The following is a 14,902-nucleotide window of genomic DNA, read 5'->3' as shown; positions in this document are numbered from 1 at the left end:
TTCATTCCTCCCCCCCCCCCGATAAATGCCTCCCGGGCGCTCCGCACAACTTGCGCTTCTCCTTCCCTCTCGCCGAGTCGGGCGAAGAAGACTGAGCGGGGGTCCCCAGGCGGCGGGCTCCCTTTCCCTGCCCCCCGGCCCGAGGCCATGTCCACGGGCTCACTGAGCGATGCCGAAGACCTTCCCGAGGCGGAGATACTGGACTGCTCCGGCAGCCTGAAAATGGACCACTGCGGTTCGCCGTCCGCTCCCCGCCAGAGTCCCGCCGAAGGCTCGGCCTGCGAGCGGCGCTCCCCTGGCAAAGGCCGGGGCGCGGCGGCGGCGGGCAAGGCGCGTAAGAAAACGCCGGGCAAGAAGAGCCCTCCGGCGGGCCAGGAGGGCAAGCAGGTCCAGCGGAACGCGGCCAACGCCCGCGAGCGGGCTCGCATGAGAGTACTGAGCAAAGCCTTCTCCCGCCTCAAGACCACCCTGCCCTGGGTGCCGCCGGACACCAAGCTCTCCAAGCTCGACACGCTCCGCCTGGCCTCCAGCTACATCGCCCACCTGAGGCAGATCCTGGCCAGCGACAAGTACGAGAACGGCTACCTTCACCCCGTCAATTTGGTGAGTGAGCCGTTCGGGAGGCGGGAAACGCGCGGCCGGGGGTGTGTGTGCGACGGCTGAAAGGACACGCGCGCCGCGACGTTCACACCTGGCTCCGCGCCTTCCTGGCGCCTTCAGCTCCCCTTCGCTTCCCCCCACCCCTAAATTCCCTGGCCAGCAAAGTCGTCGTACTTAGCCGGGTGGGTGGCGTCTCCCGGGCTGGCGATGAAGTCGGTTTTCGAAGTGGTGCGAGGCAACTGTGTGAGCTGTGGAAAAGTCTTCGCCCGCCTGGCGCGCTCGGCGCTTCCCCGCGCGCTCAGACCACTCGGCGCTCGGTTTGTCCCGAAAAGGCGCAGGGAGCGACGGGCAGAATAATAAATATAATAATAACGCCAAAACGATAATCACTTATCGTTTAAAGGAAGCCCCCCCCCTTCTGTGGATTGCGCCACAGAACTTTTTTTCAGGCGTCCCGGCCGCTTCGTACTAATAACTGAGGGGAGCCGTCCGATCCTTCGCTCACTAAGTCCACTAATTGATTAAGGGTGGTGGTGGGAATAGTCCGATTTGTCACTTGGCGAGATCTGGTTTCGGCGTGTTTTATCTGGAGGGTTGGAGATTATTACGAGTAGTACTATCGCAACCACTAACGACTGCGACTGTTAACGTTATTTAAATCGCCATCCAAAACCGCTTTTCCGAAACGCCGAATAACAACAACGGAGTTTAAACGAAAAGAGGTGCCTTCCCCCTTGCCTCCTTTCTCACGCCCGTCGTCAGGATCCTTCCACCACCACCCCTCTTTAAATTATGGGCTTTTCGGGAGTCGAAGGGTTATGTGTGGACCGTACACCTTCAGATTTACAACCAACTTCTCGACTTCCGTCACGAAAGGAGCCACAATCCGTTTGTAGGTCACGAAGGAGGAAGAAAGAAGACGGGGTGGGCCTGATAGGAAGTGGCTTCGAATACTTACTTATAAGCTTCTCCATTTATATATATGTCGATTCCGATATTTGGAGATTCCCGTTATTTATAGCAACAGAATTGATCATAAAGAGGGAAACTTTTAGCCCCAGTTTATGGCTGAAACGAAGGCAAGAGTTTCTAAAGGGAGGAACTCGCTTTAAAAAAAAAACTTCCATTCTGGATTTTATCGATTGAACCTTCCTTATTGGAAGGGAATGTGGCAGGGGGGCATTACATTCCTTCTCTGTGTTTTTTTTAATTTATCTGATTGATAGTTTACTTTTATTGTGGTCCTATATGTAAAACAATTATTTTCATACTCGTATTAATGGTTAATTAGTTCGTAATAAAGGGATGAGGCTTTATTTATTACTCTGGTTAGCAACAGTAAACATATAAAAAAGTTACTCAAAGCGAAACAAACCCAGAACCTCAAACTATTTTGACTGATGGATTTGGGAGAAGGGATGAGACATGGTTGACCTTGTTAGTTTTGCTGATATCATTATTGCATGCATACGTTTACTTCATTTTTAAAAGACATTTAGATTAGTTACTACAATAGCATGACAATGATGAATAATTTCCCACCACCACAATACAGATAATCTACACAGATTTTATTTTGCTAGCAATTTTGCATTCATGACATTTAAAAAACAAGGTGATTTGTGGCTATTGTCTTTGCCCATAAGAAACAGATAGGACTGTAATTTTACAGTTCTAGCATTATATTTTCCTTATGAGGTTTCTGACCTCAACAGAACTTTGGCAGCTGCAAACCAAAGGATACAGTCAAGAAGAAACCCCCATCTCCAACTTTAAAATGCTTTTAGAGGAGATAGTACTCTTATCTTTTTCAAAACAAAGCAAAAGTGAAGTGGGAGCCGTGCCTTGACATTACCCAGTCAAGAATAGACAGGGGCTTAAAAAAAAGATGCCTGCCCCAATATGCTTTTTTGGGTTGCATTCATTATATATCTATTTGAGAGAAATATCATTTCTATCAAATATAACAAATGTTGGTATTTAGGATCAATAAAGCACGACCTTTCGCTCTAAACAAGATTTCAGAGAGTTATGAGAAACTTAAAGAGTAAAAAAAACATATTTATGGTGCAAAACATGACTGCAGCTGCATGGGGCAATACGGTGGAGCCATCTTAAGAACCTAGTTACACTCAGTAGCTTGTGTAGCTACTTCTTCCTATTGTTTGGAAAGAACACCTGGGTTATCTATGTAAGACTTTGTTTATTACAGTTCAAGAACTGCACCATTTAAAATACACTGATCTCTCTTTCTCTCTCTTCCTTTCTTCTTCCTTTCTTTTTCTTTCTCGCCTTTGCCCCCACCCCTTTTTGCTCCTTGGCTGCAGACATGGCCTTTTATGATTGCTGGCAAACCAGAGAATGAGCTGAAAGAAGCAGTAAACACAACTCGGTTGTGTGGCCCTACTGCCTCCTGACCCAGGATTTTTGAGCATAAGAAAAGCACTCTTCTCTGTGGATGAATGCAATTGTGCATTGTGTATACGAACGGGTGGAGGAAGCATTTCAAGGAGACAACAAACTGTTTTCTCATGGAACAAACAAATCCTAAAACTGAAAAGAAGACCAAATGTACTATGCCAAAGGAAAGTGAAACAATCACAAAGAACATATATTTAACTTTATTAACTTGTATATATATATATATATATAAACATATATATATTTTGAATATCCTGCAGCAACACCTTGCTGGTCCAAGTGCTGTTCTCTGGATCCAACTAAAATTTGCAACTTTCTATCTTTGTGTACTCCACTTTGTGAAAGACGGCGATTCCTAGAATCAATTATTCTGAACTCACATCTCTAAAAAGAATACACATTAAAGATATTCTATGAATATATTTTCTTCAAACAAATTTTGCTATAATTTGTTTAATTTTTTTAAAAAAATATCCTCAACGGGAAAACGAAAATAGCGCACTGTGGTATGTGGGGTTTTTCTTCCATTTGTTTCCAAAGAAAAGAGAAAGAGAGAGGATTACTATTTATTTTATTTTGGCTGAGGAGATTTTACAAATCTTAAAGTGACACAATCCAAAAACCATTTGACCTCAGATTATGAAATGTTTACTTTCCTAATTAAGAAGAGGTAGACCGTATCCTTTGGGGGGAGGTTTAGATGGCTAGAAAAACAGCATGTAATGGCTGTCTCACTCAAGAAGGAAGGAACCTGTTTGTCACATTTCCAATAATTTAACTTAAGAATTAGGGAGATTGTGAAATTAGCAACAAAGTTTAATGCAAAATTTGTAGCTCAAACCATACATTTGTATTATCATTACTATTCATGTCTTAATTTAGAATGGGTTGTTTGCAAAGCTGATAAGGATGGAAAACAGACAGTTATTATCTTTGCATACCAAGCCATCTAAGTTTTATAGAATTTTTTACAAGTCATGCAAATGAAGTGTTACCATGGAATGTGTCTTTTCTAAACATTTCTAATGTAAGGCTGAAAACAGAAAAATGCTCATTGAAGGTAGGTACAATTTCTTTGAATAGAATAAATCTGAAGCAGGGTGCTTGAAGGATTAAAGTGATTTGATTTATACTTGGAAATAAATCCCAGGTAAGTTCAGAAGGTTTTCCTGTTAACCTCATTTTTTCCAAGGGATTTATATGATGACCCTAAATAACTTTTTGGAAATTAGCATCAGCTCTAAATTATACATTCCTAAATAACAGACACAACATGAGAAAAAATACTTCCAGATTACATCCCAGCATATTTGTTTTTAGTTAAGCGACTTGAAGATCTGCTGTATATAGTTTGGGTTTTTTCGTTAAAAATGGTAGAAAGGAATTATTTGAAAAGTATCAAGCAGGTCAAACATTTTTTTTCTGAATGTCACAAGGATGCAGTTAATAATTTAAATTATATATGAATTAGAGTAAATGTAAAAAGCATTTTTACCATAAAATATTTGAACTTTTGCTTTGTTCTGCCATTCAGACTGTGTCATCCATAACCTTTCAAATAAACCAAACAAAGCAAAAGCTGAAATATTTTGCTTTAAGATTTTTTCATTCTTGTTTGCATATCTCTAATACAGTGATAGAGGGATAGGCAGACCCAAGCTACCAACAGCAATGTTGGGGGCAATTACTTGTTTGAGTCGGACAGCTATAGAAATCGAATAAATATATAAAGTTAATTAATGCTTTCATAAAGAAAGGCAACACATTATCTTCAATATCCTATGCTTATTAAGAAACTTGGTAACTCAAAATACTCTTTAAATGATATCACCTTTATCTTCAATATCAAGTAAACCTTTATATATCCAGAAATGAATCAGAATCGAGCTGGAAGGGATCTTGGAGGTCTTCTAGTCCAGGCCCCTGCTCAAGCAGGAGATCCTATACTATTTCAGACAAGTAACTGTCCAATCTCTGCTTAAAAACCTCCAATGATGAAGAAGCACCCACAATGTCTGAAGGCAAGCTTTTTCCACTGGTTAATGTCCTCACTGTTAGGAAATTTCTCCTTAATTCCAGGTTGCTTCTCTCCTTGATTAATTTTCATCCATTGTTTCTTGTCCTGCCCACTGGTGTTTTGGAAAATAAATTGATCCGCTCCTCTTTGTGGAAGCCTCTCAAATACTGGAATACTGCTATCATGCCACCCCCTCATCCTTCTTTTCTTTAGATTAGCCATACCCAGTTCCTACAACCATTCTTTATATGTTTTAGTTTCTGGATCTTTAAAGTACTAATACTTCACATGATTTTGATTCTATGCCTTTGTTTATACAACCAAGGATTGTATTAACTTTTTGGGGTGCTGCCACACACTGCTGACTCATGTTTAAGTGGTCATCCACTAGGACTGCAAGGTCCTTCTCACAGTTACTGTTTTGGGGTCAGGTTTCCCCGTAATCTGTACTTGTACCTTTGTTTTTTTCTGACCAGGTGTAAAACCTTACTTTTCTCCACATTAAATTTCATTTTGTTGGCTAGGGCTCATTGTTCAAGTCTGTCAAGATCCTTTTGGATCCTGAGCTTGTCTTCTGTGGTATTAACTATTCTTGCCAGCTTAGTGTCATTGCAAATTTGATGAGTTCTTCTATTCCCTCATCTAAGTCATTTATGATCACATGGAAGTGTTCTGGGCCTAAGACAGAATCTTGTGGTACCCCACTGTAGCTGTAGTACCATTAGGGACTATTTGTTGAGTACAGTTTGTCAGCCAGTTACAAATCCATCTGGGGATGATGGATTCCACATTTTTCTATCTTACCAAGAAGTAGGTTGTGGTCTACTTTGTCAAATCCCTTACTGAAGTCTAAATATACCATGTACTCAGCATTTTGTTAGTTACTTGTCAAACAATGAAATAAGATTGGTTTGGCATGATCTGTTTTTAACAAACCCATGTTGGCTACTAGTTATAACTTTTATTTGTTTCTAGATGTTCACAGATTATTTTTTTGATTATTTTTTCCAGTATCTTTCTAGGTATTGATGTTAGGCTGATTAGCCTGTAGTTTCCGGGGTCTATCTCCCCCCCCTTTTTTTTTGAAGATGGGAACCATATCAGCTCTTTTCCAGTTCTCTGGTAGTTCCCTGGTGGTCCAAGATTTTTTAAAGATATATCATACAATGATTACAATGAGATAACACCTACCAGCTCCTTCAGAACTCTGAGATGTAATCCATCAGATCCCAGTGATTTATATCCATCAAGGTCAGACAGGTGTTGTCTTACCATTTTCTTGCTTATTTTAATTTTTATTTCTAGCCTGTATCTTGCAAATATGATTTCTTGGTAAATCAGAATACTCTTTAGATGAAACTACCTTTATATTTAACTGGTTTAACCAAGCAGTCAAGACAAGATGATTTCTTTGTAGGACACACATTCAACTTTTACCTCAGGTCTACTCTACATCTTTTAAACTGAAGGACAGGGAAGTCCACACTTCTGTTTTACTAAAAAGAACGTATTGTCTTTGTTAACCATCTGATTTGGGCTGGCTGGGCTATGTTGACAATCTTTACAGCCACATGTGCATGCATCCGTACAAACCATGGGACATTACAAACTCATGGTAACCCACTACCAACCCTTCTCTCTCCAATTTCTGGATTGCTGAAGTCTATAAGGAGAACATCTGGTGCCTTTGCATTCTGTCTTAGTGGTTTCTCAACTTGTCATCTGCTAGAATGCTGAATAAAATTATAAGGTATGCCATATTTCCAAATATTTTTTATCAACGGATGGTGCAAGGCTGTATGTATGTATGTATGTATGTATGTATGTATGTATGTATGTATGTATGTATGTATTTATTTATTTATTTATTTATTTATTTATTTATGAGATTTATATTGCTGCCTATTCACACATGGTGACTCAAGGCAGCTTACAAAAATATAAAAACATTATATAAAAAACAAACTAATAAAAGAATCATAAATAATAAAATATGCCCCCCCGCCCTGGTGATAACATATCATATGAGCCATTTAATGGGTCCATCCTGCTCCCCATTCCCCAGGCCCTCTGTATACATTTTATATTGCTATTGCTATTGCTATTATATAGTATTATGGAAGCACTTGTTATGCATGTACATTATACTTTTGCATAGGATAGGATAATCTTTAACGGCTCATCCCTTTTGGATAACAACTTGCCTGGAATTTATTATTAATCATCAAACAATAATTTATATTACTGGAAGATAAAAGAATATTTTCAAAGAAGTTCCTTTCTTTAGTGTGGGGTACCTAACTTTAAAAACAGCCTTGTTGCAAAGATAATTACCCTTTTCATCAAACTCCCAGAGCCTCCCAATAGGTAAGACCCAGGGGAGTATGTTAAGGAACATTAAAAAATACTGATAGAATAATTTGGATGGGACGATCCTCTTGCCTTGTACAGTCTCATGGTGCCCTGGCTTTAATTTAAACATCATTCTTTCTATTGATCTGATCTGTTACTCTCTGAGAGATTACGCGAAGAGATAAACAGAAGTGCTGGGCTCTTTCCTCTGAGGCAGCTCAGTCCAGAGGCAGCTGATGCGCCAGATCCCAGAGAACTGTTTAACGTTTCAAGGTTATGACCGCACTGTTTACAAAATGTCTTCAGTTATTTATACTGTTATTCCCAGCAGAGGAGCTTTAAATTTCCACAGTTTCGTTCATATATGTGTAATATTGTTTAATTTGATACCTAGATTCCTTTTGGGAACAGTAACATTCCCATGGGGGAAAGTTTCACTAAACTCAAACCTAACCTTTTGCAAAATTTGCAAAAAAAAACACCACAAAAACCTCTAACTAAAAGGTATATAAAGAAGTAGAAGGAACACGGCATCGGGAAGATGTGATTAAGACCCCTTATCCAAGATGTAACTGTCTTGCATAAGCTTAAAAATCATGTTTATTGTAGAAGTTTTAATGGACCATCTTATCACATGCATGAAATAGTTTTATTAATGGCATGATATAAAGATAGCTTAAGACAGGCGACAGTTGACAAATTTTCCAGATTTTTGTTTACAAAACTCCAGGCAACACACAATACATCTATTGGGATATTGTGCAAATCTCACATATATATCAGACACAAGAAAATAAATATTTTTCCTATTAGCATGAGTGTGTGATCCACAAGAGTACTAATTTCTGAATAGCAGGCTGAATTAAAAAAAAGTATACATATAAAGGCAGATAATGAATGCTCTTTTGCAATAAGCTAGAAATCCCCAGGATTTTTCTGCAACCAAATTTCACAGACACAGATTTGATTGTTAATTTATCTGTGACATCATCCCATCAGAATTAATTAGGTTCCAATATCCATGCTTCATAATTATAAGGGGTATTGTGGCTTGGTATATTAAGATAATTATCTAAATTATTCTTACATAGATTATGACTGTAAAATGTATATAAGAAACATACATCTTAAAACAACATTAATATACACTTGGTTTTAATTAACCAAAAATAATTTCAGAATCCTCTTATAATATTAAAATAATTAAGCATACTCACTTCACCTCAATGAGTAAGTAGTTTTTTCAGGAGAGAGCTGCCATTAGGTTTTTATGGCAAACGGCTAGCACCAGATTCCAAAATATGGCTAGAATCAGGTCAAGAATGTGGGCAGATTCAACATAATCGAATGTGCACCAAATAATTAAATGCAGTATCAATAACTCTCCGTGTATTTTGTATTTTTTTGTCTGTCACATTATTAATATTCAGCAGCATTTTAACTGAATTTAACTAGATTATATTAACTAGAATATATCTCCCTCTTTATGTATTTAATGATTCTCCTTCCAGCTTGTTAAAAATAATTCAGCATCATCCCAATTAAACTGAATTTAAACCAAAATAATTAAAACTCTTCCTATATTTACTTCTCCAATTTTGTTAACACTACAGCTCAGCAGCTACTTTTGGAGAATCCCTGAGGCCCATTTGGTTCTGGGTGAGCCATATGGGACCTAACCTAAGGCTTCAGTCGTCATCCCCTATATTTTATACGTATAAAGAGGCAGAATAAGACAGCATTAAAGACTGCCAAGAGGTAATTAGTTTATCTGAAGTATGTGCAAGATGTATGTTAAAGACGCAGTGTCATTCTTTCCCCATCTTCAATTAAATTTAAACAAAGAATTGCATAGGCCCCACATTCATTTATATAAGGTACATGACATTTCATCTGTATAAAATCTGCAACATGAAGATATTTAGTCTTAAATTTTAAAAAAATGTACTGAGGCATCTCTCTGCAGTCTTAGGGCCTAATTACTCGGTTAATGCCATTTTAATCTATTATGTTGTAAATAATAACAACCCTGGACCTTACTAGAATTGGGACCAAGGCATATTGGAAGAGAATTAACCTAAAGTATCTTTACTGTTACCCAAACCTTTTGTGTCAGGAAGGAGGCTCTTGTAAATAACATATGTAATTTGATTCTTAGAATTCTGGCCTGAGAAATGTTTGTCTCTCGCTTATGTTTATATGATGTTCTCTAAATATGCTAAATATGCTCTAAATAAGGTAAGACAAGAGACAACAAATTTATAGCAAAGGACAGTTGTACACATTTCTGATTTTTTTCCTTTAATACTAATTGGCTGCTGCCTGCAATATAATATAATACAATATAATAAATCTAGCCCTCTCTCTAGTTTTGCCACTATAAAAAATGTTTTTTTTTAAAAAAAATTAGGCAATGAATTAAGAAATATACATTGAATAAACAAATGTGTAGAAAGCCTATTCAAATTTTGGGGAAGACAAGAACTATGATTGAATTAATCATTGGAATGGACTATCTTTTTTATATCAAATAAAGCAAAAGGCTGGTCTTCTTATTGGTTAGGTTTGAACCCATCTAACATTGTGCTGAGTTGCTCTAAAGCAGTGTTTTTCATATGTGGCAAGTTTAAGATATGTAGAAATCAACTTTAAGAATTCCCTGAAACAGTTGGGGAATTCTTGTAGTAGAAATCCCCAAATCTTAAAGTTACCAAGTTTGAAAAAACCCTGACCAAAATGAAATAATATTCAGAGCTTAATCGTTGAGTGATATATGAATACCTCTTCAACAAAGTTGATACCCAGTTCAGATGTGTGGGTATGTATGATTTTATTGACCTAAAAGACATCTACAGGGTTGGTTCAAGGCATTTCATTCCTATGGCTAAGAAGCAAACAGTACACAGTATTAGAATTTCATATTTTAAGGGCACTGATGCCTCTCCTATAACCTGACAATACAAGAGCATAACAATGAATGAATAATTATCCCTTTGCTGTCTTTTTGTGATGTCTAAACTTCTGATGCTTGTTATCCTTAAAAAAAGGACTGTCCCTCGAGAACTATAATTCTTAGCAAAGTTAGCAAAGTGCTCATATGTTTCCTCTTCAGGATTACTTACTCTGAATCATACATACATACGTATATGTATGTGTATATAAATTGGAATATTTTATGTTCTAGATTCTGAGAATAACATACATTTATCCATGGCTAGTATTTCACCTGAAGTAAATCAAACAAACCTAAATAAAAAAGTTCCCGAGTCTACAGAATTGTCCATTTTCTATACCATACCTATGGAATTCTGCTGAATCCAAGAATTTCTTTTAATTTCTTTCCTGTTAGTGTCTTATCTATTCTATTCTCATCTCTTCTGAAAGTATCATGACTCTGCCCATGTTTAAAGTACCTGAAGCTTAAGGTACATGAATATATGGCCATTCTTTGTAATACAGTCTCAGGAGATGCACCCAGCATGTTATCAGCTTGTGGCTCTATCAACTCCCTGTGGGAGAGCTTCATTGATTGTTACTAAAAGGGCTAATACAACATGAACATACCTTAAAGATGTTTCACTGAGTGACTAATGAACTTCACAGAATTTTCTGTGTTAAGTAGAACAAAATTGGAAATTAGAATTCTGGGAGTTGAAGTCTACACATCTTAAAGTTGCCAAATTAGAACAACCTGACTTGTCAGGGAGAGTAGAAAAATAGGAGTTTGGTTTGAGCTCCAGTGTGAATATTTAAGAACCAGTTCTCGTGAATTGGGTCAAATCAGTGGAATAATATATCTGACTGAATGGCCACCTGGCCGTGGACTCCCTCCAAGTGTCTTTTAGGAAAGCCCTCCTTAACAGGCTTGCTTAGCACCTAGTTTATTATCTTTTTAGTGCCAATTAAGCAGAGATATTTTTATTCCCTGGAAATCATTACTCTTTATATGGTATGTATTTTAAAATACTATATTTTAAGAGATACTGGCTCAAAAACTTTAAAAAAAAATCTCTGAACCTGATGAAATGGAATGGTGTGCATCCTATTACTTGAAAATTCATTAATAAAAGACTAATAAGAATGTCACCTTCTGTATTAGTACATTAGCCCTAATTTTCTTTGTACCCAATAAGCCCTGCAACAGCTGGCAGAATGGCTCTAACAGCCATGATGAGAAGAATATTGCTTGGATGCTACCATAATCAGAGGCACAGGCCTTCAAATAAAAAAACATCAACCCATGGCTTGCATTTGTCACCAACTGATCTCTCCCTTCTTTCATTGCATCTCATTATGGTTGAGATAATTTAAGAGTTCATTTTGTGAACAGAGTATTAGAGATCAATACCTATCCCCCAATACATCAAAAAGTGCCTATAGCATTCTATTACTCTTTGCGCCTCCTTTTATCTGCTTTATAACTGATCCCAAAAGACTCCCCATCTATCTGCACACAAATACATAAACACCACACTCATACATGGCACTAAATCATGAGCTTTCCTTGGTTCTAGCTTAACACACTGCAGGAACCTAGCCTCTGATATGATAAGCCACAATATTTAATTCAATAGTTTAGTTTAATACCATAATAGTAGCCAGTGTTGCTTTATAGAAATTTACGTTGATTAAGCAAATTGTGTTTGTCTTGATGTAGGTGTCTTCATACAAAAAAATGAACGCTATAAAAATGGCTCTCAAACACATTTTAAACATTAGAAATTGTTGAGAATATTCATAGTTTGGGTTGTAGGTTTGAGCAGAGGTCTGTTCTCTGAGCTTCCTGTTTAGCTCCCAGACTTTTCATTACCAAACTTCAGCAGGGTTTTGGGTGAAGTATCTTATTTGTTTATATAGAGACACTTCACCCCAAAATCCCGCTGAAGATGTTACCTGGTTTGATAATGAAATGCCCGGGAGCTAAACAGTAAAGTTGGAGAATAGACCTCTGCCAAAACATTTTAAACTTCCTTTCAACATTGCTATCTTGTAGAAAGCATGCCTTTTCCTTGGCAGCCCCTACTCCATGGAACATCCTTCTAACACCACCACCCCCCCCATAAAAAAAATTGTCAGGCCTCTACCATCCTCAACATCCATAAAGTGTTGAAGATCTGACTTCACCAGGCGCTCTGATAAGATGAAGTGATTGCACAAAGGAAGCTTAATTTACACCAGATTTTTGTTTTTATGTAGTTGATTTTAACACTTTTAATATGGTTCTTGTGTTATTTTAATTTTTAATTTAGAGCTGCCCAGAATTTGTTGTAAGATGGGTGGCTATATAAATGTTTTAAATTAATAAACTTTGAGTACACAGCAAGATCTTTATGTTAGAATTTTCCTCCAAGTCCCAATCAGTCCTATCTAACAGTTAGTGATAAGGGCTAGCTACTAAGAGTTGCAATCTAATAATTCCAGAAGCGTGTGCATTGTCTCTCCATGTTCACTGGCTAGGATTTTGATAGTCGAAATTCAATAAGATAGAAGTAGAAGTCACAGTATTACAATCTTTATAGCTATAGCTGAAATGGAGTAGGAAACTGGACTTTCAATTTATTGGGGGTTGGCCGGTGAGATGGAAGCAGAGGAGGGGGGAATTAAAAGGCAGGCAGAATGATGGATGGGTTGGGAAAATTGTCTGGTAGTGTTTGTTTCAAACTTTTGGCAAGAGTATACTTTCCCCCAAAGTCTCTTGCATAGAAGAAAAAGTAGAAAAAAAGAAAGAGGGGAAAGACAACTTATCTAATTTTGGGATAGGCTTTACCATCCTCTCCCAAGAGTATACAACTTCAACAGAAAAATAATTTTCCCTCTCTGCTTTAGGGTCAGGCTACAGTAGGGCACAAGAAAGAAAACATGCAAGTTCTAAAGGGCATCAGAAGCATTTCAAATCACGTGGCTGACCTGCAGAAATCCTTGTAAATTTCACAGCTGAAACAGGAAGCCAGTCTTCACCCTTTAAAGGCTTGTTTGTCTAACAACTGCCGAGTTAGAAATGAAGCAACATGCAAACATTACTACTAATTATACTTTTTCCACAGAGACATTTAAGAGACACAATTTTATCTGCAGAAACTCCACCGACAAATGCAACAAAGCTTTTTTCATATGAATTGTATATAGTTTTCTTTTTATACTCACTGCTATAATTGAATATTTACCAGAATATCTAAAAGGAATTTTCTTTTATGAAAAAGATGTGGTTGTATTGCTAATATCTCTGTCTTAAAAGGAAGCCAGAGGTCACCTTTGTTAAATTTGTTTTATATATGTGTGTGTGTGTGTATAAAATCACTTTTAATATGTTTTGCCATTCCTTTTCCTTTTATGTTAGTATTTCAATATATGATATCAAAACCTAATAGAGGTATTATAAATAAAAATGCAAAAAAATATTCTAACTTGTTTGGGGAAAAATTCAAAAGTAAATTGTACCAACTTTAGGATCTATAGTATGTGGTGTCTTATATCCAAGAATTTAAAAAGATAAACATTTAAACATTTCCTCAATTTTTTTCTTTTTATATGCCACAGGGTGGCACTCATGCTTTGTATATTTTTCTACCACATAAACAAACAAACAAACCTATGGAGGGAAATTAAAATTGGTTTTCTCAAATATTGTATTTTATAAATTTATACACACACGTTTTCAATCAGATCTCCAATCATATTAGGTAGAAAATGCTTGCTTTTTTAGAATGAAAAACTAGTCTCCAGATACTCTATTTAGTACAATGCAATCCACAATACACTTTAATAAATGCATCAGTTTTACGTTCTCGTCATAATTAAAATCCATGAGGGACAACTAAACTCTCATCTAGCATTAGGTTACTGGTTTTTTCTTGGTTTAGCTGGTGCTATGTTCTGAAACAAAATTATTATGAACAGATGTAAAAAAAATAAATCACTTTTTGAAAACTTTTAAGTACCCATATCCATGTTCTTAGAAAGTAATGTTTCTAGATGAGGCAGTTACAGTTCTCCATACAGAGAACATTTGGAGGAAAGTAAATATTCAAATGACAATATCTGCTGCTTGCAAATCATGTTTCATGGATAACTCCTAATGCTGACACTGTCCAGTTTCTTTAAGATATCGATATTATTATCATAATTATTAATGAAATGAGGAAGGAAGGAAAAAGAAAAGAGAAATATTACTCCCTATTTCCAGAAGGGGAATAGTATATTAAATACTTGGATAAGTGCTAGACGACAGACAGCATACCTAAAACTCTGAATTCTGCTGTCATCTAGCGACAGCCAGTTGTTACATTACTATTAGCCTTTAGCCTTCTGAAGAAATCAGCCGGAAAGCCCCGAGGGCGAGAGGGGGGGAGAGAACGCGATTGCTCTTCTCTGGCCACGCCCTCCCCGTCCCGATTTGCATTGGAAGCTTTCGGACACTCGAAGAAAGTAAGCCGGATCGAACAAACTATAGAAGCGACCTTAAACCGGAAGGACCGTGCACGCGGAGAACATCCGGTTGCCGCTCTAGGCAGC

General features: G+C 37.5%; 1 protein-coding gene across 1 annotated transcript; it reads left to right on the top strand.

The window, feature by feature from the left end:
- The first annotated feature begins 59 nt into the window (after positions 1-59).
- On the top strand, positions 60-3,382 carry LOC106540701 (transcription factor 21). Its single transcript, XM_014055909.2, has 2 exons — positions 60-603; positions 2,928-3,382. Exons 1-2 carry the CDS (start codon positions 148-150, stop codon positions 3,015-3,017), a joined length of 546 nt encoding a protein of 181 aa, XP_013911384.1. The 5' UTR covers positions 60-147; the 3' UTR covers positions 3,018-3,382.
- Positions 3,383-14,902: the final 11,520 nt, after the last annotated feature.

This window comes from Thamnophis sirtalis, unplaced genomic scaffold, assembly GCF_051295495.1.
Source record: "Thamnophis sirtalis isolate CommonGarterSnake01/CBP01778 unplaced genomic scaffold, rThaSir2_p1.2 scaffold_6, whole genome shotgun sequence".
NCBI classification, from domain to species: domain Eukaryota; kingdom Metazoa; phylum Chordata; class Lepidosauria; order Squamata; family Natricidae; genus Thamnophis; species Thamnophis sirtalis.
This window is presented reverse-complemented; position numbering and strand designations above follow the sequence as displayed.

Excerpts from the sequence above, each read along its gene's own strand:
- LOC106540701 (XM_014055909.2), top strand. The coding sequence starts at position 148 with ATGTCCACGGGCTCACTGAGCGATGCCGAAGACCTTCCCGAGGCGGAG. Across the intron at positions 604-2,927 it reads ACCTTCACCCCGTCAATTTG|ACATGGCCTTTTATGATTGC; the intron begins GTGAGTGAGCCG and ends CCTTGGCTGCAG.